Consider the following 23,349-nt stretch of genomic DNA (forward strand, 5'->3'; position numbering starts at 1 on the left):
CGGGGCGGCGCGGTCACGTGCCGGTGACAGCGCGGTGCCGCCAGCAGCAGTCGCGGCAGCGGCACCGCAGCGCCGGGCGCCGCCGCCAGCCCGAGCCGGGCGGGGAGGAGCGGGCCGGGGCCGGGGCGCGGCGAGGAGAGGAGAGGCGGGAGCCGCCGCCGCGGTGCGGGGCGGCGGGGGGGTTGGGCTGGGCCGGGCCGGGCGCGGCGGGGAGCCGATGCGGAGCGATCGCGGGCGGGCAGCGGCGGCGGGAGCAGCCATGGCGGGGCCCCGCTGAAGGAGGCGGCGAAGGAGGAGGAGGAGGAGAGGGGAGGAGAGGAGAAACCTCCGCATTCCCTCCCTCCGCGCCCCGTCCCCCCGCGCGGACCGCCCGCCCGCCTGCCCCCTGCATGCCCGGCTGAGACCGCGGGGAGGACTCAGCCACCCGCCGCGGCCCCGCCGCCTTCGCTCTCCCCGCTCAGCCGCGGACAAAGGGGGAGCGCGGGGCAGCCAGAGGAGCGGAGCGCCCGTCCCCGCCGCGCGAGCATGGCGGACCGCAGCCTGGAGAGCGTGTCCCTGCCGCTGGAGGTGCGGGCCCGGCTGGCCGAGCTGGAGCTGGAGCTCTCCGAAGGTAACGGGGCGGCGGGCGGGGCGGGCGGCGGTTGGCGCGGGCGTGCGGCGCGGTGCCCCCGGGCCGCTCCCCCTACACCCTGCGGCCCTGCCGGGGACCGCGCTGCTCGCCCCGGCCCCATGGCGGCCGCGGGCTCCCCTGACGGTCCCCCCGCTGCCGCCGGCGAGCTGGCGGAGGATACCGGCGCGGATGTTTTGTTCTACCTGTGAATTCCCCGCTGGCGGGGGCGGGAGGGGGGCTCTGGCAGCGGGGCTGGAGTGCGGGGAGGTGGAAAAATCCGTGGGGCTGGCTCGGAGGGGCCCCTGCCCTGCCAAGAAAATGCAGCTTCGCGGGGATCCGCCGTGTACCTGCCCGCAGAAATGCTGCTCTTGGGCTGGATCGAGGGGCTCGCCACGGAGTCCGCGCAGCGTGTGTGTCGGTTGCAACAAAATACCCCCATGATAAGGTCGTTTTGGACAATGCTAGCCAGGTCGCTTGGAGGAAACGATTTTTTTTTTTCTAATTGCGGGATTTTTTTTTTTTTTTTTGTAGTAATGTGAATAATTGAAAGCTTGTAGTGGTTTTATCGGCGTGGTTGGTTGCTCCCGTGCAGCCCGCATGTCGCCGCTGCCGTGGCCGGGGGATGCGCAGGAGCCCCGGCCCGCCCGCCGCTCCCAGCCGGGCTGCAGCTCCGGGAAGGACCGGGGGACACGGCGCGATCGGCGCCTGTCAGGATCCCCGCTGATGGGGATCGGGCGCCCAGAGTGCCATCGCCTTGGAGTCGATTTTAGTGGATCAGATGTAATTTGTTCCTCCCAGAGGAAGAGAGCAGGGAGTATTTGTATGTACCGATGCCAGGCTTGGCGCTTTCCTGAAATGCAAATTGCTGTTAGCTGCCCTCCTTATTTTTAAATAGAAAAAGACAAATATTCGGTTTCATTCACCACCAAGAGGCCACAGCACTTAACAGAGGGGGCAAATGACCCAGCATGTCCCAAATTAGTTATTGGAAGTGGTCGATACATTGAGCTGTCTGTCTGTCTTTCTTGTCTTTTTGTAACGGTTTGTAAAAGGGCTCCAAGCCAGAAAGTAAAATGCGCTCGAGCCAGTTTCATCAGCAGGGAGGAGCTGATGTTGACATTGTATTTTCCTTTTAACGCTTTGAGGGTGAAGAGGAGAATGAGCTACTGGGATTGCTTGTGGTGCTCATTTCCGTGCCTCCCCCTCCCTGAGACTGCCCTGAAAACCCGAAATAAGAGGAGTTAAATACAATATTGCCTTCTGTGATGCACTGCCCATCCATTGGCCCTTATCTGTGGTACTGAGGGTGGGAGGAAGGACTGTTTATATCACAGTATACGTGATCTTCTCGCTTTGTGCAGAAAATGCTTCTTGGTGTGTCTGCACACCAACAAGATGCTAATTAAAACAGCTGTTGGTAAATGCTTGCGGAAGACCAAAATCAAACTGCTATAGACCTTCAGTAAGAAATAGGCTAATTTGGTGCACTGAAGTTGTAATACAGCTTTATGGTGCAGTTGCTGTTGCTGCGAGCGTGATCCAAGAAGGCTCTGAGGAAGTGGGACGTGGTTTGCAGTTGGGCATCTGTATCTGCACTGCTGTGACTGCCCTGCAGCTAGAGCTGGAATGAATTTAGCCCTTTGACAATATTTTTCCTTCTGTGCTCCTGAAGTTACACCCGGAAAACGAGATGGCTCATGTTTTCTGACTGTGACAGCCTGATTGAAAATCAGTTGGAATTGGGACGTGGGTGGAGAAAGGGTCAGCAACCTGGTTTCAGAGTCTTCCCCCAAGCTGCTCTTGATGTGCTCTTAGTTAAGAACATTACAGTGCTCAGTGCCTGAGAAAATGAAATCGTTCACTGCTTCAAGCTCCTACCTTCAGGCACCCATGCTGCAATTTCTGGCGTGTTCCCAAAACTAATCGTTACAGATAGTGGGATCAGTAAGTGTTACGGCTTTGTTGTGCTGTAGAAGGCTGGTCATACTCAGGCTGTGTGAACTCGGAGTTATATGGTTTTCAAGGCAGCTTTGTGCGTCTTTCACCCTGAACTTGCAGCACCTTGCATATGTGCTTAACTTGACCCTAATGAGCCAGTCCTCTGGGTTCAGTGGAGTACGTTCACTGGGATACACCCATTCATGTACATAAAAGTTCATAAGACTGAGGTTTTAACACGTGTTATGCTCATGACGTGTTGGGGTGTCTCTGCTGCCTTCATGAAGCAGGAAACTGTTGAAGGCAGCAGACAGGCAACTGCATGTTTAAACATGCCTTTGGGTCTCATTGATAATGTTGGGAGCTGAGTGACTGCTGTAAATTGTGCCCCTTCTTAAAGTGCTTTCCCGAGTCACGCTTGCTAGGAAAATGTTTTTCAAATGCTGGATGCCTGAATCGGTTTGTTGTATTGTTTGTGAGCTGGAGTTTTTCAGTTCTGGTGATGCTGAATGCTGTGGGTCTTACAGATGCCACTTGTAGCCAAGCAACCCGGTTCTCCGGTGCCAAAACCTGTTACAGACAGCGCAGCTTTAGGAACAGCTTCTGAAAGAAAGCTGCTGCTGCTTTGTGGAAAAGAGGGGAGTGCCGGCAGGATTGTTCCAAGATCGTTTCTTGGCTGTGAGCTAAAGCTATCTTCTTCCTCTTGGAAGTGTCCTGTGAGATAGCGCGGGTCCTACCCATGCACCGCGTCTGAAAGCCTAACGTGAAATAGCTGGTGTCTATGTGACCAGACAGCTCGCACTGTGTCACCAGCACAGCGGGCATGGTGCAGATGTTATAATTACAGCCTGCACTGGTAGTTGTCATGCGTTTAAATTTGGCCGTGCTGTTTTTCCCCCCCTTGTAGCCAAATTCCGCGTTCCTTGTCGAGCTGTGCACTGGGCACAGCCCCTCTGGCAGTGGGGATGCTGGCAGGAGAACCTCAGGAGGTGGCTGCTGAATGAATAGCATGTGCTTTTTAGGCGATAGGGCAAAATGCCTTTTCGTGCGTGAGCATTTGGGCAGTTCTGCGCTGCTCCTTGTTTGAGGGGGAGGAGTGGTGTGCTGGGAAGGTGTTTTTTTGATAGTCTGCTAAGATTGTGGCAATCCTAACCCCTTGGTTTTTGTGGACGAACCACATGCCTTCTACCTCCCCTTTGTTGTGGTCTGAATGAGCTTTTTTGTTTTAAACATAGCTATTTAAAAGGTACTATGGATGCAAATTAGGATAACCATTTTAGATTTTGTTAGTTTCACTGTTATGGTGTAGAAGGTGCAGATCAGAGTCAGAGCTGGTGAGCGAGAGAGGTGGCCTGGCCCTGAGGGTGCTGAGAATGACTGTCACCCTCGTGTGTTGGCACATCACGTCATATTCAGCTTAAGGCATCAACACCACGCTTCTTTATGGTGTTTTCACTTCATTTTGGGAGGGGGAAAGTACTTCCGTGTTTCTCAGAACACAGAGGCACATCATCAGTTTAAATGAGTATTAAAAGTTGTGGAATCATCCTAGTCCTACCTGATATTTTGAAGACGTTTGTTTTGCTGTGTTTGAGTGTATGTGCCTGATGCTGGCACATTACATACGCGTTCTTTGACTCTCTGTAGTAGTTTCCACTGAGTGTACTAAAGCTTGTGTTGCTCAGAACTGTAGCCCTTCTAGGCTGATGCAATCAACGTGTCACTCTGCAGTAGTTGTTCTTTAGGGCCGCTTAGAATTTTATGAGGCTTTAGTTTTCTAACAATATATAAAATTGTACTGGGTGGAAATAGATGAATCATCCTGTTTTTTAGAATAGTTTGGGGGTTGTTAACTGAAGAACTGATTTAATAAAACCAAGAGTCCTAAATGTGCTGTCTTATTAAAAAAATGTAATTCTACAACCCCTCCATTCTTAAAAACACTTCAGAATTTAAATAAAAAGCCCACAAATACTTTTCTCATTTTCCCCTCAATTTAAGGGTGTACAAGGTTATATTGCCCTTCCAGTTACCTCCTGAACCAAAATTAATTGGGAAAAGATGTTCTGTAGTTCTTCCAGTATTTTATCCGAGTGTCAGATAACATAGCAGAAACACTTAAAGAACCACAGATGCCACATGGAAAATGTGAAAACCATCCTGTTTGCAAACTATTCTCCTTATATTCCATACTATACTTCCAGTCCTCTTCCATTTTAAACATACAAGGCATAGCAGGCTTTGGTTTTTTTTGAAGCCTGAACTTTTATCCAAAGAGCACTTCCAAAAAAGTGTCATCAGATCTTTAATGACTGAGGGCTTATTACCAAAGGTACTGGACATGCACTCAGCTAATTAATCTTATCCTCAGCTTTCATTGTGTTGACTAGCTTGATTATATTTGGTAATATTGTTTGGGTTGATTGGGTCATTTTCTGGCCAGATTTATTATTTTATCTGGTATAAGTTCTGTCTTTCATTATCTGCGTGTAGTCACAGGGTTGGGGCCAGAGAACTGTAGTTAGCTCCTCTAGTTATTATTTCTCCGTAACATTTGCCAGCTGACTCTTCACCTGTGGAGAGGTTTCAAAGTGTGAAAATTTCAATAACTATCACAGCTCTGCGATTTGGGACGCAAAGTCATCCTTTTAATTCACTCTTTGAGAGATGGTGCGCTGCTTAGCAAGTGGGTATCACCGGTGCAATGACAAAGTGTTAATACTTTCTGAGTTTAGGTGAGAAATGAACTAAGAAATTCAGTACTCATATTTACTTTGTGTTGTTTTTTGAGCCGCAAGGGTGCAGTTGGCTCAGGGTTTTAGTTCTTTTTTCTGGCTGAGAGAGGACTGATTTGCTCAAAATACATAAAGCTGAAATTTTCGTATATGCTGCGTACAAGATCTAAGGCTTTAAGAAAATATACCAAATACTGTGGGAATTATGATGAAGTCAAGAGTGCTGGCGATAGAAACTTTTCTTTCTTTTTAAGCTCCTCTCATCAGCTGTTTGTTTCTTGGATGGTTCTCAAGTTGGAGAGGGACAATAACATGATTATTTTAAAACAGGTTAAATTCACTCAAATAATAACCATTTGCATTTTAAGGCACTGGACTTTGAAGTAATCTCTTTTTTTTTGTTGGTTTTTAATGCCTATCCACTTTACTGTGCTGTTTGGACTTGAGGGCTTTTCATGAGTGGTGGTGTGTCAAAAGGATTCTCTGCCACTCATTCAGCTGAAGTGCATTTTTAATGCCTTGTAAAATAGACTATGCAAATCTCCAGGAAGTTCCCGGAACAGCTGTCCCGAAGGCGTCATGTAAATACACCTTTATTGCCAGCTGACGTTGAGCAGCGTGGATGCCCAAGGGTTACACTTAATAGATGATTCAGATGATCTGCGCTATATTACACAACAGATATCCTCAAAAAACTTCTCCCAAGGACGTGTGAAAATTGCCGGTGGGGTGTCAGTTTTATAGGCAAAACAGGCGGTAAGCAATGTGTTCGTAACGGGGAGGCGGGTTGCGAGGAGCTGCTCTTTGCAGCTTCAGGGCACGTCTGCGTGATCCAGCTGCACAGCGCGGGGAGCAGGCGCTTCCCCTGCCAAACCAACACACCTGTGGCTGGGAGTCAACCTGCTGCTTCGCTCCTGAAGGGTATTGACCTGCCTTGGTTATTGTAAGGGGAGTGTTGTCGTTTTCATCCAAATAGTCTTTATTCTAGCAAACCCAATATCCTTTGGTATTGAAAGAATTCAGATTTAGCGCACCTCTTTCCTTTGTGTTTAATTTTTCTCAGGGAAAAATATTTTTGTGCAATGTAAAAGGCAGATACAAGAAACTAATTTTTGATGCAGAATTTGGATTGGGAGCAGTAGAAAGATCAATGTTCCTCTGAAGGGACATCAATAGACTCCTTTAGGTTTTCATAGCTCAGAATGGATGTTTGTGGTGTGGTACAGAGAATCCTAAATGTACCGTAGCTCTTCTATACTTAAAAATGCATTGACTGCATTTTAATTTTTTAAGAGGCTATTTGTATAACGTGTCAAGCAGGACATATAATTTTTTAAAAATAACTGCTTTAATTCCCCGGCAACTGTCAGACAAGATGACTCACTGCGGTATAAGAATTCACCACAGCACATCACAGATTTGACACAAACTCTTAATCCCTGTAAAATTATGCATGTATATTCCTCTACCTTCCCGGTGGGTGAGCTTCATTTTTGCCAAACTCCTGATGATCCCATTATGCCTTCTCTCCTCCTCCGCCTCCTTTTTTCCCCCTTTCTTCGGGGGAACCTCGGTGCAGGCAGCCGCCCCTCCGCGGGCTCTGGATGCTGCTGCTTCTTTGGAGCCTTTCCTGATGCTCAGCAGCACTCCTGATTCTCTCCTTTGGGCCTCTGTAAATCAATCAGTTGTGGGGTGCTTTTCATTTCGGTAACCTTAGCTAGGGCTTCTGATTTGCTAGCTCCAGTATTATTTATTGCTAGGATTAAGTATAACTTCAAAACATGTATGAAACATGATGGGGACATCATGATCTCCTGCAAGTATAGGAATAAGAATAGGAATAGTCAAAGCAATTCAGCTTGAGACAGATGCTGAGGAGACCACGTCCATGGCTTTGGCTGGAGCCTCTGACTGCAGAAGAGGAAGCTTCTGCCCCCAGGTTGTGTGGAGTCCTACCAGCCTATGGTGGCTCTTGGGGCATGGACCAAGCCGTGCCATGGTGCTTCTCAGAGTCCCAAACACAATCGGTTGCTGGTCCTTGGCAGTGTGATGGACATACAGTCCATGGACATATAACGTGCAGTGCTTCGAGAGGCATTAAGTGCTGGGGTGTAGGTAATTGTCACATTATTTTATAGCAGAAATTAATGTTGAAAAGCATACAATGTCTGGTCTCGACAACCTCTTTTTAAGAGTATCATGTGAAATGATTGGATGACTAGAGAAAGAAAGAATTCTTATGAAGTATCTTGATAACTTGGAAGGAAAGGTGTTTCCTATGGCTTTTGAAGGGACTGTTTGATTTCCTGGGACTGAACTAGACCATCAATAGGCCATCTTTTGGGATGCTTGAGGTGGTGGTTGCTTTTACACGTACGGCTGGATCTGCAGTGGTGACAGCTGAGGGGAAGAAGGGATTCTTCAATCTTGTCTGCTTACATGGAAGTAAAAATGGATGTGAGGACCTGTGTTGGGTCCTGTTTCTCTCTGGATCCAGAAATCATACCTCCACGCTATGACATCTGTGTTTTCTTCATTTGAATCTTGACTTACCCTGTATGTAAGATTAAAATATCAACTCAAGATCTTCTAAGCCTGGTCTAGTAGGAACTGTTCAGAAGCCAGGAAAGTGTTCCTTAATGGACCCTGTGACAAATACTGGAATGTCAGTAATGGAGCCTGCTTTTTTGCTGGTGGTAGAAAGTCTGTCTGGGCTAGCAGAAGTTCAGAGGCATTTTGTGGGCTTAGGGACCCAAACAAATCGTGCTGACGTTCTTTTCCTAGTGTGGAGATGTCCACATGTCCATGAACAGCCTGGCAAAATACAGAGGTCAGGCAACAATCTCTTCATAGAAAGAGGCTTGGACTGTCCCCTCTGTGTGGCCCTTCCAGATAGAGTTATGGAGTATTAGCAGGATGATTACAGGGCTATTGCGTCTATTCCCATTTAATGAGAAAATAGACCAAATATGTCTTTGGGATTCTGGTATCTTATTACGGAACAGTTCTGAAATTGTACAGTTTCCTTCCGAAATACATATACTGCATAACTCCAGTCTCATTCAGCTACGTGCCTCAAGGTCATAGCAAATGATGAAACTTCACCAAGGGGATACCCTTGGTCATTTTAACTCATATTTTTAATTGTTATAATTGCGAGGAGAATGAGCAAAATGTAGTACTCTGTGTGCTGTGCGTCTCTTGTTGAAAGAAATGTTATTCAAATAATGGGATAATACTTTTGTTGAATGCCTGAACAAATAAAATGATGGCATTGTGGTAAAATGGAAATTGTGTTTTAAATGTTAGACTTCTTTGACAGATGCCTGAGAATGAACAAGCAACAATTATCTAGAGAAACAGCAAAACGCAGAAACATCCCTACTCTTTACTGAATGATGACAAGGACAAACCCCTCTGCTGAATTCACTGGAAGAGCCCAATTTCATTTGCCATATATTTTAGTCTAAAAATATTTAATACATAGTTTAGAAGATGGTGTAAGTTTTTGTAAGTGTTGTGAAGTGAAGGGCTAACTTTTTTTAGGAAAAAATGAAAAGATACTGTTGGACTCTGATTTTTACTGTTAAGAAGGCAAATAATGATTGGCAATACTTTTATCTCTACACGTCATCAGCTCCATGTTGTAAAGGAGAAAGTAGGTTTGTTGTCTTGAGCAACAACTAAATTTCATGGATTTTTTTTTTATGAAGGTGAAAAAATAATCTTGCATTTTATGTTTATGAACTTAATGTAGCTAAAGCATTTGACACATTGCAGTGACAAGGTTTTATCTATGTCTCTTACAAACCCTGACTTCAGTCATACAAGTACCATTTCATTTGGGAGGATTTGACACAACGGTTTGGAATAGATCTTTAAAAGTGACCAAGAGCAGAGAAATGGACATTGGGGATAAAAGCAGTCCTAGTAAGCGTTGTTAACCAGGAGAGAGATGGGGAGTTTATTTTGATTATTTGGCAAACATGGTATTGGGGAAGGGAGGAATACTTACAGTGCAAAGTTAGTGTGGTGTTAGCAATCAAAAACACAAGAAGATCCAACTCCTAGGAATGGAAATTAGACAAATTCAGATTGGAGATAAGACAGAAAATACTAATAAGACTAAAAAAAAGCCACTGAAACACTTGTATGCCAGAGAAGACTCAACAGCTTTCTGCTAGTAGACTTGATAGAAGGCTCATTTCTAAGAAGTACTGAATATAAGAAGTTTGTGTATTTAGATAGATATGTAAACCACTGAATCCACCCTTGACTAGAAATATACCAGTTTAAGTATGATGAGTACTTTTGTAGTGACATCTTATAAATGTTTTAGTCCAGTATTATGATCTTTTCCTGGTAACTTCAGAAACCACTACAACAGTTGAAAATTTCAGGTTTAGTATGTTTTCAGTAGTTTACTAGTGATGACTTGACATTTACTTGTAGTAGTAATTTATTTTAAATCATATTGAACACTGTAAGGATGTGCATACATTTCAGTTTGAGAGGATATCAGATGCAGCCGCTCTGATAACACTTGTTTAAATACTGGCTACTCATATATTTACCTGTAGCTCAGGGGCTTCTGAATGAGCATAAAGTGCCAGAAAAATAACATTTTAAAAGGCTCTCTTAGAATTTATTATGGATAGCTTGATCATTGGCTTTCACATATTGTCCTTTTTGATCATTTGGATAACGAATAAGAAAGCACCCACTTCTTCTGGAAGTTAATACTTCTTGCATTCTGTTCCCTGATACTTCAGGGAGGTGAGGCCTGTATGCAACAACAAAAAAAGTCTCAGTAAGACCAACTACTCTTTTATTTTCCTGCTTTAGTTGTATATTTCCTTTTAGTCTTTCATACAGTAGATAGGATAGGTATCGTGGTGTATATTATTAGTTAACAAATCTGTGAATATTGATTCTTTCCCTCCCCTTTAGTGTTTTTTTTTAAATTATTATTTGTAATTCCATATGTGATTTTAATGTATTTGAATCCATGTTTTCCAGCATACTAAGTTGCAGCTAATGGAACGCCCTTTCCTGTTCTGGGGCAAACCCATTTATCATGGGGAGGTTTCGTCGGGATGGCTACTCTGGTTGCTTTGCTTTTGCCTCCCTGGCCAGTCATGGTACTTGGATTTGCTCTTTGTGTCGTGGTGATAGCTGAAGAGTACAGGAGGACTAGAAGTGTGTGTCTGTGCCTTTGTGCTGCCATCAGAAAGCCTGTGGAAACTGTGTGGCTTATTGGGAGTTTCACAGGCTGCTATCTTTGACCTGCAGAGACGATGACTTCAGGAGCACAGTGGCAGAGAGAACATACTTCTTTGTCTGCAGAGGCTGAAGGTATTTCTGTTTCCTTAGCCCAGACACCTTTTCTTCTTGAGCACAATGATGCCTGACTGGTATTGTCTGTGGATGGTACTTCTGAGGAAGACTTAGGGCTTCTGACGAGTCCGGTGTTTCTTCATCAGCTCTGAAGGTCAGCCTGCGGCCTCTGCTTTGTCCCACCAAGGACGCTGTGCGGCCCAGCGGGGTGACTGGGTCGTCTTACGGAAAAGTAAGTGAAGAAGCTGTGTGTGGGATGCCTTGAGCCAGAAATAGGCACAGTGATGTTTAATTTAATCTTTAACTGCTGGACCTGTTACACATCTGGTAACTTCTGGTAACCATGTCTATAACAGTTTTCCCTCCGTAATACACAATATGTATAGGAAACCTGGGCTCTTTCTCATCAGTGCCAGATTCTCTGTCATTCTGGGAGGAATCTAGGCTGGTTCATGCACCAGCTCTTTGTACTATTCAAGAAATATGCTGGGCTTTCTTCTGTCCTGAAGATCATGCAAAGACCATAGCATCTCCGAAGCTTCTGGAATTTCAGTCTGAAGTCCTCTTATTGTATAATGCTGTTCGTCATTCCTAGGTGGTGGTCTGGCTTTGGCTGACCCACTGAATGCTTTCCTGTATGTTTTGACAGGAAAATATCACCTGCAGTGTTAGGTCTGTTGCACATCATTCAAAACATGAAATTCATATGTGTGTTGCTTCAGATGTGCTTTTGCTGATCATGGTCATAATTGGTCATTTCTGGTAAAGAATACATTTACTTTCAGATTTAACTTCCTTTATGAGCCATTTTGCTTCAGGATATACCAGAAATAACTCCAGACCTCATCTGCCAACTTGTTCCTCTCTACTTTTTTAGGACTGAAGCAAATTGAGTATCTAGGACTATGTTAGACTGAAACTGGGAAGAAAGAATCCAGCTCTTCAGTTTTTCTACTTCTGTCATAAATCTGCTCTAATTCATGCCCAAAGAAGTGTCTCCCCTGACTTCTCCCTAGATACAAGGTTGTTTTGCTAGGGGGGGGCCTTGTGAAAGGTAATAGTTTGAAAATGGTAGCTGATAGATGCCACTGAAATGTCTTATTTGAGTAATGATAAAACATGTTATGCTTGCATGGATACATTACGGGTAAGAGGGAGAGAATAAGCATCTGAGTAACCATATCCTTCTGTAATACTGTGGCATCCGTTTTTCTCCAGGCTCTTTTTGAAAATACCTGTCTGACTGGGTCACCCCCTCTTTGGTTTCTGCATCCCCCTCTGAGCCCAGTGAGGACGATAAAGCAGCCTCACCTCCTGGAGCTGAGCTCCTCCGAGTGTACAGACCAATTACAGTCAAATTCCACAGGAATTGGAATCAAGGGGGTGACTGAAGTCTCCCCCAAATAGAAGTAAGAGAGTACTCTCAATATGAAAGCTAAAGCTTCATTTCTAGGGGGCTTCAATAAGGAGGGAGTGTGGGGTTTGCCTTTCACTCAGAATGAAGTCCAGTTCACCTAAAAATAAATGGCAAAAACTATGTTGACATCAGGACTGGACTACTGGGTGTACTTCCACTTAAAGCTGTGTCTGGATAGTCAGAAGCAATCTGTGATATTTAAGGATCCATGCCAGGGTGTATGGTAGAAAGAAACAAGATACTTTTTCTTCTCTTTGTGTCTAGTCACTGCTGACACATTTCAGACAGGGACTTTACATAGGTGAACAGGCCAAGATGTACTCCCTGTGGCAAGATGAGGACCCCATTGAGGACTGGGAAGCCAGTCCATACTTGCAGAAGTGGTTACCAGTCTGCTGGAAGCAACTAGTGATCACAAAAGCTCTGTAGCGTTTCTGGTCCTTCGTGAATGGTAACACATGGTTGGTGTCACCATTCCTATGTGGCAGAGATGTGCTCATGAGACATGTCAGGACTGACGTGCTGAAAATTGAAATATTTTATTCTCAAGCTGATTTAAAATTATTGTCTTGGAGCAACTAACTTGTTAACTACTGGAAGTCACAGACTGTAGGGGCACTAGCTGAGGTCTGTGTGTTCTGCTAATCGCGCTTGATGTTTGCTTTTTTTGATTATTGCTGTTTACTTCTACTTTATCATGTTTGGTTAGAGCTAGAGTAGGATATTCTCTGCAGTGTGAGGCATTTATGGAGAAACGTGCATCTTAAATTTCTTGAAATATCATCTGGAGATAAGTCGTGACATTTATTTTCCATCTAAAAATGCATTTATCTTAATAATTCAGTATGGCTTTTTTTTAAAATTCATGTGAAACCCGCACTAAACAATAATACTGCTTATGGAACCTCAAATTGTAAAGGGACTACTTGCAAGGAGCTGGCAATGCTGTCTACATGATGAAAGCCATTTAAATTGTTCAGGCATAAAGCACAGATTAGAAACCGTATCTTCGAATCATCTTTGCATATGTATGAGTCCACCTGTTACACAAGCAGTGGGACGTGCTGGGTGAAGAAAAACAACATCATTTGTCAGTTTAAGGCTTTTAAATCCAAAGTGGAGCCTTTTGTGCCTCGGTGCCCGATACCAGAGAGAGACGCTGTTTGTGTTCGGCAGGGCTGCATTCACGTGACGGGCAGGGGCTGAGTTACTGCTCGTGGTTCTGTATAAAGATTCCTGCCCCTCCCCGGCGCTGTCATTTAGCACAATGTGCAGCACGCAGGATGGCTATAAAACATCCCTGAAATACTGAACTGTGTCTCCTTTCACACTTGTGTATGGAAAAGAACAAAACAAATCAGGGGCCGCCTTCTTGGCTCGTATTAACTTGGCGGTTGTGTCGGGTTCAGCGCCAGCTGAGGCTGAGTCAGGTTACATGCGTGGATTTTCAGGCCTGGCCTATATTCAATGGGAGAGTTGGGGGGCTGCATGGTTGCTATATCCTGCACCTCTGCACAGTGCAAGTGTTTTGCTCAGTCTAGACTTTGGGCTTAATTTGACTACGCACAAAATACAGCTCCCAGCTTGCAACACCAGCACAGAGGGTGCTACAGGATGTGGGGTGCAGCTGGCTTTTGATAGTCCCATCCAGTGTCCCTGCTGCTGTTTGCAGATTGATCATCATTCCATTGATGTTTGATTAAAAACCCAAAAGAAACGAGAAGAGGAAGAAAATCTTGAGGTGGTTTTTTTTTCTTCCCTTAGGAAATGTCTTTGTAGCTTTTGAAAGTTGGATCAATTCGTCAACTTGCTACATAGTGCAGCTTTGTCAATAGCTGCACCCTACTGAGAACTGGGGTCTGAACAGCATGGAGGGAGGAAAAGATGGATGCGCTGGGAAGGGCTGTGCGTATGGAAACGTCTTAATCCAGTTTTGCTGCTGAATAAAGTATTTTATGTAACTACACTGCCTGAATATAAGGAAAAACTTTTTGCTCAGGGACGTTGTGGACTCCTTGTCCTTGATGACATTCAGAAGTTGTCTGATGTGCTCCAGAGGCTCCTTCCAGCCTCAGCCATTCTGCGATACACCCTTAAATTTCCACCCTTTCACTGAGCAGTAATTTTGCTCTTCCCAGTGCATTGCTCATGGATTTCACACTGTCCATGGTTCTTGGAATGATGTGCTCAGTCTCCCCTGTAGTATGTTCATATCTACTACTAGTGGCTTGCCAGCTGAGATCTTCTGCAACACCAAGTTTTGAAGTGTCAGTTGTAATCATGCCATGTGCACAAGTGATAGTCAACAAAAATACGCAACGTGGAAGGTGAAGCACAAAGCATTAGAGATGTTTGATTTTGAAACTGTTTCACTTAAAATGATGTTACTGGTTTTTGTGTGCAAAACTTGATAATGGCAGTGAATTTACATCTTATGTAAATGATCTAGAATTCAAGCGTGGGTAAGGTTGCCTGTGATGATTTTAGTACTGTCATTATGATCATCACTCAGGTATATGACTGTCAATTAAACAATTCCTGTTGGTTTTTCTGTATGATAGAAGTATATGCCTATTTATGTCTGTGGAAAAATAATTCCTTTGTTCTGTCAGAAGCAGGGAAATGGATAGAACTGAAGGGCTTTGAAAGTCAGTTTGGTCAATTACTTATTAACACTAATTTTAGATATGAAACTATTTTGAATGTTGATGAGACCTTTTACTATTTTTATTGAAACCTGTTGTAAGCATGTGGCTGTAATAATGTACTTAAATGCTGCATATTTTTCCAAAGTTTTGTGTTAGAAATGCAGTAATGAATCCTGACTGAGCTAGAAAGCAGTCACCAGATACGCTGGCATTGTGGAACAACCCACAGTAAGACTTCATGAAAGCTGTTTGATCGCTGTAGTCCTTGGTTGAATATTTGGTCTCACGCTATTAATTCTTTCCCAGCCACCAGGCTTTCTTTCCCTCTCTATAGAAAGAGAATCTGGAGTGTATGTTTTTGGCTATGAACACAGCTTTTAAATATGGAAGAGCTTCCATATCCACATCGTCTCCTGACTATTCAGTGAGCAGCTGGACATAGCTTTTGCAAGAGAAAGTTATGCAGAGTATGGTCCCAATTCAGCAAAGCATTTTAAGCATGTGCTTCAGTCTCATTGCCAGTTTAACTTCAGCGAAATTGTCACATGTGGAACAAGCATATCTATCTCCAGCATGGAAAAAACAAATCTTTGGCATCTTCATTGCTTACTTAAAAAAGAGAGTCAGTGATAATCAAGGGATCGACAGTCTTTCTTTTGCATTACTGTGTCAAAGATTAGGGGTCTTAAAAGCTATTTTTTTTTAAAATTATGTTCCTCTATATATTTAACATCGTCAGTTCTCTAGGTGAAGAACATCAGAACTGCCCATATCTGGTTCTTACTTTGTATGCTTTCTGTGTAATTTATTGAAATTGTAGATTTAAAAGATTTTGGGTGCTGACTTTCTTCATTTCCAGAGCATGAGTTTGGAGACCCTCAAACTTAGCTCGCTTCTGTCCTGCAGCCTCAGACACAGACCTGCATCACCCACCTTCTGTCTGAAGAGGCGTCTTCGCTTGCCTTCAGGGTAAAGATAGTGGTTGCAGGTGTCAGGATGGCAATATTGGATTCCAAGACCTGAAATCAGGTTGATGTAAGTAAGTCAAAATCCCATGCTGCAGAGTACAGTGATAACCGCAGTTCTCAGATGTGCAGGAGGGGAAAGTGTGAAGCCTTGTGATATTTGAGAATCTCCTTTTAAAATCAGGCTAACCAGGTAACAAGGAGAGAATCCACTTTTATTTCCATGTGATAGTGCATATCAGCAGAAGAATATAATATAATAAATGTTTTGGTGAAGGTTACGTTTGATGTGCTTGCCATGTGTTTCAGAGAAGGGCCTCCTGTGTGCACCCATCGCCTTCATCACGAGCACTCACACCTTAGAAGCCCAAGGCAGGTCCTTGTGTTCAATATACCTGATGCCTTTGAAAGACAGCGAGGAAATGAGGGATTACAGCAATTGCCTTTTCCTCCTAAATACAAGGATGTCTGGGTACCCATTTTCTGGAAAATGTTTTGAGACTGTTTCTGTACCTTTCGCTGCAAGGCAGGGAGAGTGAGGAAGCAAGGAAGAAAGAGCAAGACTGGAACCATTCTTTTTTTTTTCTTGTATTGCCTTAACAAAAGTGGTTCATAGGCCAATTACTGTCATCATCAGCCAAAGACAAAAACACCTGTCTCTGGTTTTACAGGGCTCAGTTTGCAGCTCAGACATATGGGCAATCTAGATCCAACCTGATAGCTTTCCAAAGGCTACATTCATATCATTTTTTGAGGGAAAAAGAGGCAGTTGAGGGGTGGGTGAGAAGATTTTTTTCTTTTCTGCGTTTTCAAAATGTCAAATGAAGAGCGGGATAGGCCAAATGATAAGGCAAAGGCATATATTGCATTAGTTTTAGGGGTTTGTTAGTGTATTACTGTGAACAAAACATGAACTAAAAGATTCTGTTCATGATTGCGGAATACAATTATGACTTGTTTTGCATTTTTATTTTCATCTTCCTTTTCCCATCCATGATGGTGCTTTCCTCAGTGTACCTGGCATCTGCTGAACTTGGTCTGAAGGGTCTCTGTTTTCTCACTGAGCTTGTTTTGCTTCATGACGCTCTATGAGAATGTAGTGGCTGCCAGGAGCTCGGTCCTCTTGTAATATCCCACAGTTATGGTGGTTTAGTCCTCTTTTACTGTGTTTTGTAAGATCTAAATAACGAAAGGAACTTTTGATTGTTCGCGCAGTGAAAGGAATGGTCTGCAAAGCCTGGTACAAAATTCTTGTTTGTACCCACTGCTATGGGGTGGGTTCCTCTGTCACTGTGATGGACTAGCTAAAATTTAGGCATAAAACTGTATTTGGATAAGGACCATGTGTTCCATTAAAGGCTAAATATGACACATTAAAGAACCTAAGAATTTAGCTGTGAAAACATCTCTCGAGGCAAGGATTTATTTTTGGTGACATTTAAGGAAGTAGCTTTTAAAATTGTAAAAATTGGTACACGGCCATCATTATTTTTACATGCAGTGTGAGTGTGTATGTAGGCATATTTAAATGCGTAAAGGGATATACATGCAGGGAAGATGGGGAAGGAAAAACCTCGCGCACCGGCTCTTCGAAAGAACAAATCTTCCCACTTAAGGGCACCTCATGGGCTGCAGCAGCTCCCTCAGGGATGGGCCTGCGCGAGTTTCCCTCTTCCAAGTCGTGTGTTTTTCCTCAGCTTTGTGCCTCAGACATGCAAACCCCTTCCCCACCGCGCTCCCAATTCCTTAAGTAACCGCTGAGGTCAAGAAGGACAAGGCACAGCTCACTGTCACTAGGAGACCTCCTAAATCCCGCCGGGGTACGTGGGGCGTCTTGATGCTCAGTCTCAACTGTCTGGTACAAGAAGATAAATTTAATCCTATTTATTTATCGCTTCTCAGTAGTGTTTTGGCTTTTATACTGACTCACGCTCTTTCTAATGAGTCACCAGTGCTTTTGTTGTGAAAGGGACTTAACAAATATCTTTATTCCAGTTCGTTTTGTGATGTGTATGTTTCTACTCGGTCACATGAAATGAATTACACGCTGCTGTTGCTGAATTTACAACAATGTCTTTTGGCTCGAAACAATTAACCATAATGACCCTTGGTACCTCAAAATACACAGTGAATAAAGTCAAACTCTATTGTACATATCTTGAGGCTTATTTTAACGTGTTGCGCCTTTCCGATCGCAGTATCTGGTGATCTCCGTAGGGGCACTTTGTTACAAAATGCTCTGGCTCCCACTGAACCAAATTCAAAACTGGAGCAAATTCAGACCTGTGTAATTGGTTGGGAGAATAATGAGAGAGGGAAGATGAATTTGGCAGACGAGGACACAGAAATGCAGGAAGTCTTTGGATGGAAGGGAAGGAGGTTTGAAATGCAAAGCTGTCTCAAGGGCTTCTCAGCAGCTTAGGCAGAACTGAGCTGCAGGAGAGGTGAACTGCTCTGAGCTCTGAACCAGAGCCCTCCTCTGGCCTCGGGCTGGTGGCTGAGAACGTGCTCACACCTCCCTGGCAGGGATGGGAGCAGTTTGTTTCTCACAGCCTGGGCATGGGCAGAACAGGCAGCAAAGCTGTGGCGGTTTCACCATGTGAGGCAGTGAGTGCATCGACAGAACATTAATTTGCTGTTCTCCTGAAATGTCTCTAGATGAACATATGCCCTTAAAGTTATATTTCCAACTGACGCAGAATCATAGAATCATTTCAGTTGGAAAAGACCCTCAGGATCATGGAGTCCAGCCATAACATAACTCTGGCACTAAACCATGTCCCTAAGAACCTTGTCTAAATGCCTTTTAAACCCCTCCAGGGATGGTAACTCCACCACTTCCCTGGGCAGCCTGTTCCAATGCCTGACAACCCTTTCTGTGAAGAATTTTTTCCTAGTATTCAATCTGAACCTCTCCTGGTGCAACTTGAGGCCATTTCCTCTTGTCCTGTCACTTGCTCCTTGGGAGAAGAGACCAACCCCCTCCATGCTCCAGCCTCCTTTCAGGCAGTTGTAGACAGCGATAAGGTCTCCCCTCAGCCTCCTTTTCTCCAGGCTGAACCCCCCAGTTCCCTCAGCTGCTCCTCATCACACTTGTGCTCCAGACCCCTCACCAGCTTCGTTGCCTCCTCTGCACTCTCTAGTGCATGTCAGTAAGTTCTCCAGTATGTAAATAATGATGTATCAGTAGCTCAAGATATGAGCAGTGATTATTTTATTTTTTTTCTGTGCTATTTCATGGATTCATAGGTTGATAACTGTTTTGTTTGAGTTTTTCTGTCAGGTCGGAATAAATTCTGCTGATTACACACACAAAAAGGTTCTCTCAGTATTTCCTAAATTGGGTCTAATGTCCTGTGGATGAACTACAGTTCTTGTCAGATGATCGTCCTTTCCTGTGGTGGGGGAAAATCTGTGCTTAGTTTCCAGCTTGAAGTTCTGCAATGGTGATTCATCCTCAGGTCTTAGAAAAGGTTCTTATGTTTAGGAAAGTAATACTGTATATGGCTTCTTAAAAAAGTATGAGCTTTGGACATCAAGTTGTGTATTACTGACAAACCTGGGGTTGATATAATATGTTGAAGTTGGACTCCATTATACTTTAAGAAATGAAATGGCTACTGTGAGAGCACTGTGCTACCACTTAAGACCAAGAGCAAGTATTCACATCTTTCTTTCCAGTCTGTTATAAAAGGCTATGGGGCATTTTATTGTGGACTGTCCTGTGAAAAACTGACTGCACTGGAAGTTGTAGTATGACATCCACATAAAATAAATTTATATTGGAACTGGGTTGTGAAGTTGTGTGACTGTGGGTTATATTATTTGCTTCTGGAAGTGTGTGGGTACAAACATAGTTGCATGGGACATACTGTTTTTATTATGGGGTTTGGTCATATTGAAATCAATTAGAACTGAAAGACGAGGTTAAAAGTGGGCATATACTTGGGGCTTGCATGGTTAAGGACTCTGCTGTCTAGGGATGGGTTACAGACCTGGAGCTAGAAGAAGAAAAGCATCCACAAGGGTCTGTAAAAAGAAAGGATACCTGGAAAACCTTAAAACAGGTCAACTGGTGACATAAGGCATTCACTGTGAGGAAACCAAGACAATGAGGCATCTCAGCCATGTTGGGAGACTGCACTGTATCCAGCAGTTTTAGTTCCAACAGTACTGAAGTGAACACAAAGCCTGCTTCTGCAACTGTTCTAAGCCCTGTGATCTTTACAGTATTGGTGTGGTATTCAGCCTCAAAGACTTTAACTTCCGGAAGAATTTTATTTGTACTTTTTAATTATCGAAGTAATATTTGATTTTAATACTGTGCGCTGCAAGAGTAGTCCTAAAGAAAGAATAAGTCTGAAGGTCCTTTCGATTTCTTCTTTTACTGGAGTAAGTTCTCTCACTTTTAAAGCTGGATAAATAGTATTCTGGACATAACTCTTGACATTTTTAGTATGTCCTTTTAATAGACAGGAACTGCAGTCTTGGAAACACATGGTTTTTCTTATTCCCTCTTGCCCTTTTTCATGTCTGGCACAGACTATGAAGGAAAAACAGTCCAGTGGACAACAGAAAAAACACGGTGTTGTAACATGTTAGCAGTGAAGCAACATGTTCTCCAGCACCAAGGCTTAGGCTGCCTTCAGACAGGTTCTGTTGTCCCCATGGGAATCCCTCGGTGTCATTGTCCCCGGCTGCCCGCACTGTCCCTTTGCTTGTGGGCCAAGCAGGGGCGGGTGAGGCTGTGTGCTGGTACCCACCTGTGCCTAGTTCTGTGCATCCACTAATGTCCTGCTTAACATACACATGCTCACTTCTGCCACGTTGCTGTGGCTTTCGTGGCTGCATTCAGAGGAAATGGTCGCAGCTGAAGCCCAGAAAGAATGAGAGCACTTCTCTACAATTAACTTCAAAAAAGCTGCAGCATGTTTTGAAATGTTTAGGTTGGTGTTCCAAGAGACGTATTTGACTCTCCCACTCTATTCTTCAGGGATTTTAATGCCCGTGTCCAGTCCAAATATGATTTTGGAGGTTGTTTTTCATGCTGGGTATAATACTGAAAAAAAAGTGGTTGATTTTTCAGAGTTAATCAAGGTAGTTTATCAGAAGCTTTTCATGGCTCAAAACCTTTTAGTGTTCTTGTAGCTTTTGGATTTTTTTCTGCTAATAATAATAATGATAAGAATAATAATAATAAACCCCAACTCATCTGATTTTGGAGAATACTGAAGAGGGTGATGAAGGACAGTCCAGACCCCCGTAGGCAGCCAGTTTGGGTAGAATCTCCAAGCACCCTGTTTGTTTTTAAACGAGATGTCCACGTGTTCAGCTGTGAAAGGTGAGTATTTGAAAATCATGCAGCAGTTTACCCAAACAGCATTTGGATTCTGTTCCAGAGCTCAGGTTTGCATGAACTGTTGTTGACAGGAGAGGGGACCTGAGGATGTGCTGCAGTCCCGGCCGGGTGCAGCCTGGTGCCCATTCGGGGTTCACGAGCCCGTGGTTGGTGCCTGGGAGTGAAGGTATCTGCCCGGCTTCCCATGAGGAGAACTCAGTGGGGGGAAGCAGGAAGAAGAAAACTGAGCCGACAGAAGAATAGTTTCCAAATTGAAAGCATTTGCTTTTAATCACAGATGCCAACAAATACTTTTTCTAAGTTTTAACATCCTGCATTTTGGTCAAATTCTTTTTCTCTATTTTCTTTTTTTTTCCATGAGCTGAAGCCATGGCCGGGTCCACCGTGCAATTTCAGAACGATTGCTTTAGATTGCATCATAGTGTTAAAACTTTGAAGTTTTAACCCAGAATATCTTTCTTAGAACAGGAAGCAGATGACCCATTTTGACCAAATCATGTCAGTTTTAAGCAATGTAAACTGGTAAACTGTGGCACCAAAAGCTGGATCAAGCTGTTTGTGACTTCTGTGGGTATTTTTTTTTGGAAGCTGCAATTTTATGCTTGTATTTAGTGTATTTCCGTAGCCTTGGGAATGGTGGGGTGGAAGAGTGAGGTGTGGAAAAGTATGTCTCATCTTCTTGATTTCTATTTCCCATTTCCCCCCCTTGTCACGCCTCTGAAAATACATAAAATCAATCCCTTCAATACATATTCTTGCATGTTATTGATGTATTTTTCAATTTCTTTAAGATTTAAAATATATTATTAGAACACAAGGATAGCTTATAGTAATAATCAAGAGCCAGCCAAATGCTTCTGGGTAGTTTGAAATTATCATGTTAAAAAAAAAAATCACAAAAAGCTTAAGACAATTAAACTGTTGTGATATTGTTTGCAAAGTAGAAAGCAAACTAGGGATTATTATAGCATGAAATAGAAACAATGCACAACTGAACACATGTTTGGAGTCGGAAAAAAGTAGCGATTGTAACTACAGATCCTTGGGCTTAATTTCCCAAACAAATAAATGCAGTGTGTCTGAAGAAAGGGCTGTGTTCTGTTGCACTCGTTCTTGCTGGTTTTTACACCCGTCTAATTGTTGTGCTAATTTCAGAGAGTGGTGATGGAAATTCTGTCACAGTGTCTCAGTGTTTCAAAGTCTAAACCCCTTTTGTTTTAGACTTTTCATGAGTAGGGAAGTGAGCAGAGAAGAAAAATGTGATTTAGGAAGTTGCTAAAGTGCTGTTCCAGATAGGGACGGTCTTGATACTGAGGGATAATACTTCAACCCTGAGCTATCGCAGAACCTCACTGACAGAGATGCAGAAACATTTTTCAACTATATAGATGCTTCTGTTGTGGGAATTTTTGTTTGTTTGTTTGTTTGGGTTTTTTGTTTGTTTGTTTCTAATTTATTTTAGGAGTCTTCTGTCCAGGTACCTCCCCCGGTGATCGGACTGCTTTTACACTTACCTCTAAGGGGGTGCAGTTATGCTCAGAATGAAGGGATTGACTCAGATATGTGACTAACAATGTAGATTTGCCATCAAGAAGGTGTAAAGTCTTATTTACAACTGTTTTAAATGAAATAATCATAACCAGAGTTATCTCTCACAGTAACGACTGTCATAGAAAGGTACAGTAATTTCAGATTTGAGAAATTATTTATTATAGCCTTTTAATCTAAGAAGTAATAATGTTAACATTTGTGGATATTTAAAATATTTCCCTTACCTCATAACACTGATACATTCTTCTGTCTTTGTATCTCATCTTAAATTAGCAGTAGTGAGGTTGACTGACACTTCGCTGCAGAGTAACTGGACCTCAGCTATTGATGGCAGAGAGAATTTGTAATATCCGAGACTACTCTGGGGCTAGAATTTTGATTTTTGCCTTATTTTCAGTAAGACCAAAAAAAGGAAGCGGCTAAGGCAGCCTTAGAAGTCAAGAGATGTCAGGAGATCTCCTGTGAAAGAGGGTGTTATAATAGTATGACCATGCACCATTTCTTCTGCCCCTTGACCATGACATGATCCAAGAAAACGCTCCATTAGGAGCTTACATTAACCCATAAGAAGGGCAGTATTTAATTATGTTTAAAAGGTGTCTTCTATATTGATGCTTTTTCTTAATGAAAACATTTCTGTCCCACAAGCCCCAGCTGGAGTGGGTGCGCTGTAGCACAGTGTTTGTCGGGGGTTAGCGTGATTTGGGGAGCACGGATAACAGCAGAGAATTGTTCACTCTTGTTCTTTACTTGTTTCTGTTTAGATTCATAAATCTTTTCTGTTTTAGC

At 43.5% G+C, this 23,349-nt stretch overlaps 1 protein-coding gene across 7 annotated transcripts in view; it reads left to right on the forward strand.

Annotated features, from left to right (window-relative positions):
- The first annotated feature begins 202 nt into the window (after positions 1 to 202).
- The window catches only part of DIP2C (disco interacting protein 2 homolog C), a 322,355-nt gene continuing 299,208 nt past the window's right edge, over positions 203 to 23,349 (forward strand). For 5 of the 7 annotated variants that reach the window (XM_065830041.2, XM_065830040.2, XM_065830048.2 and 2 more), the window contains exon 1: positions 390 to 610. In XM_065830041.2, coding sequence (XP_065686113.1) covers positions 526 to 610 — 85 coding nt within the window. In that variant the 5' untranslated portion in view covers positions 390 to 525. Of the gene's footprint in view, positions 611 to 23,349 lie in introns of all 7 variants that reach the window. The other 2 variants (XM_065830042.2, XM_065830044.2) reach the window with 1 other exon arrangement.

This window comes from Patagioenas fasciata, chromosome 2 (genome assembly GCF_037038585.1).
Source record: "Patagioenas fasciata isolate bPatFas1 chromosome 2, bPatFas1.hap1, whole genome shotgun sequence".
Lineage (NCBI taxonomy): Eukaryota > Metazoa > Chordata > Aves > Columbiformes > Columbidae > Patagioenas > Patagioenas fasciata.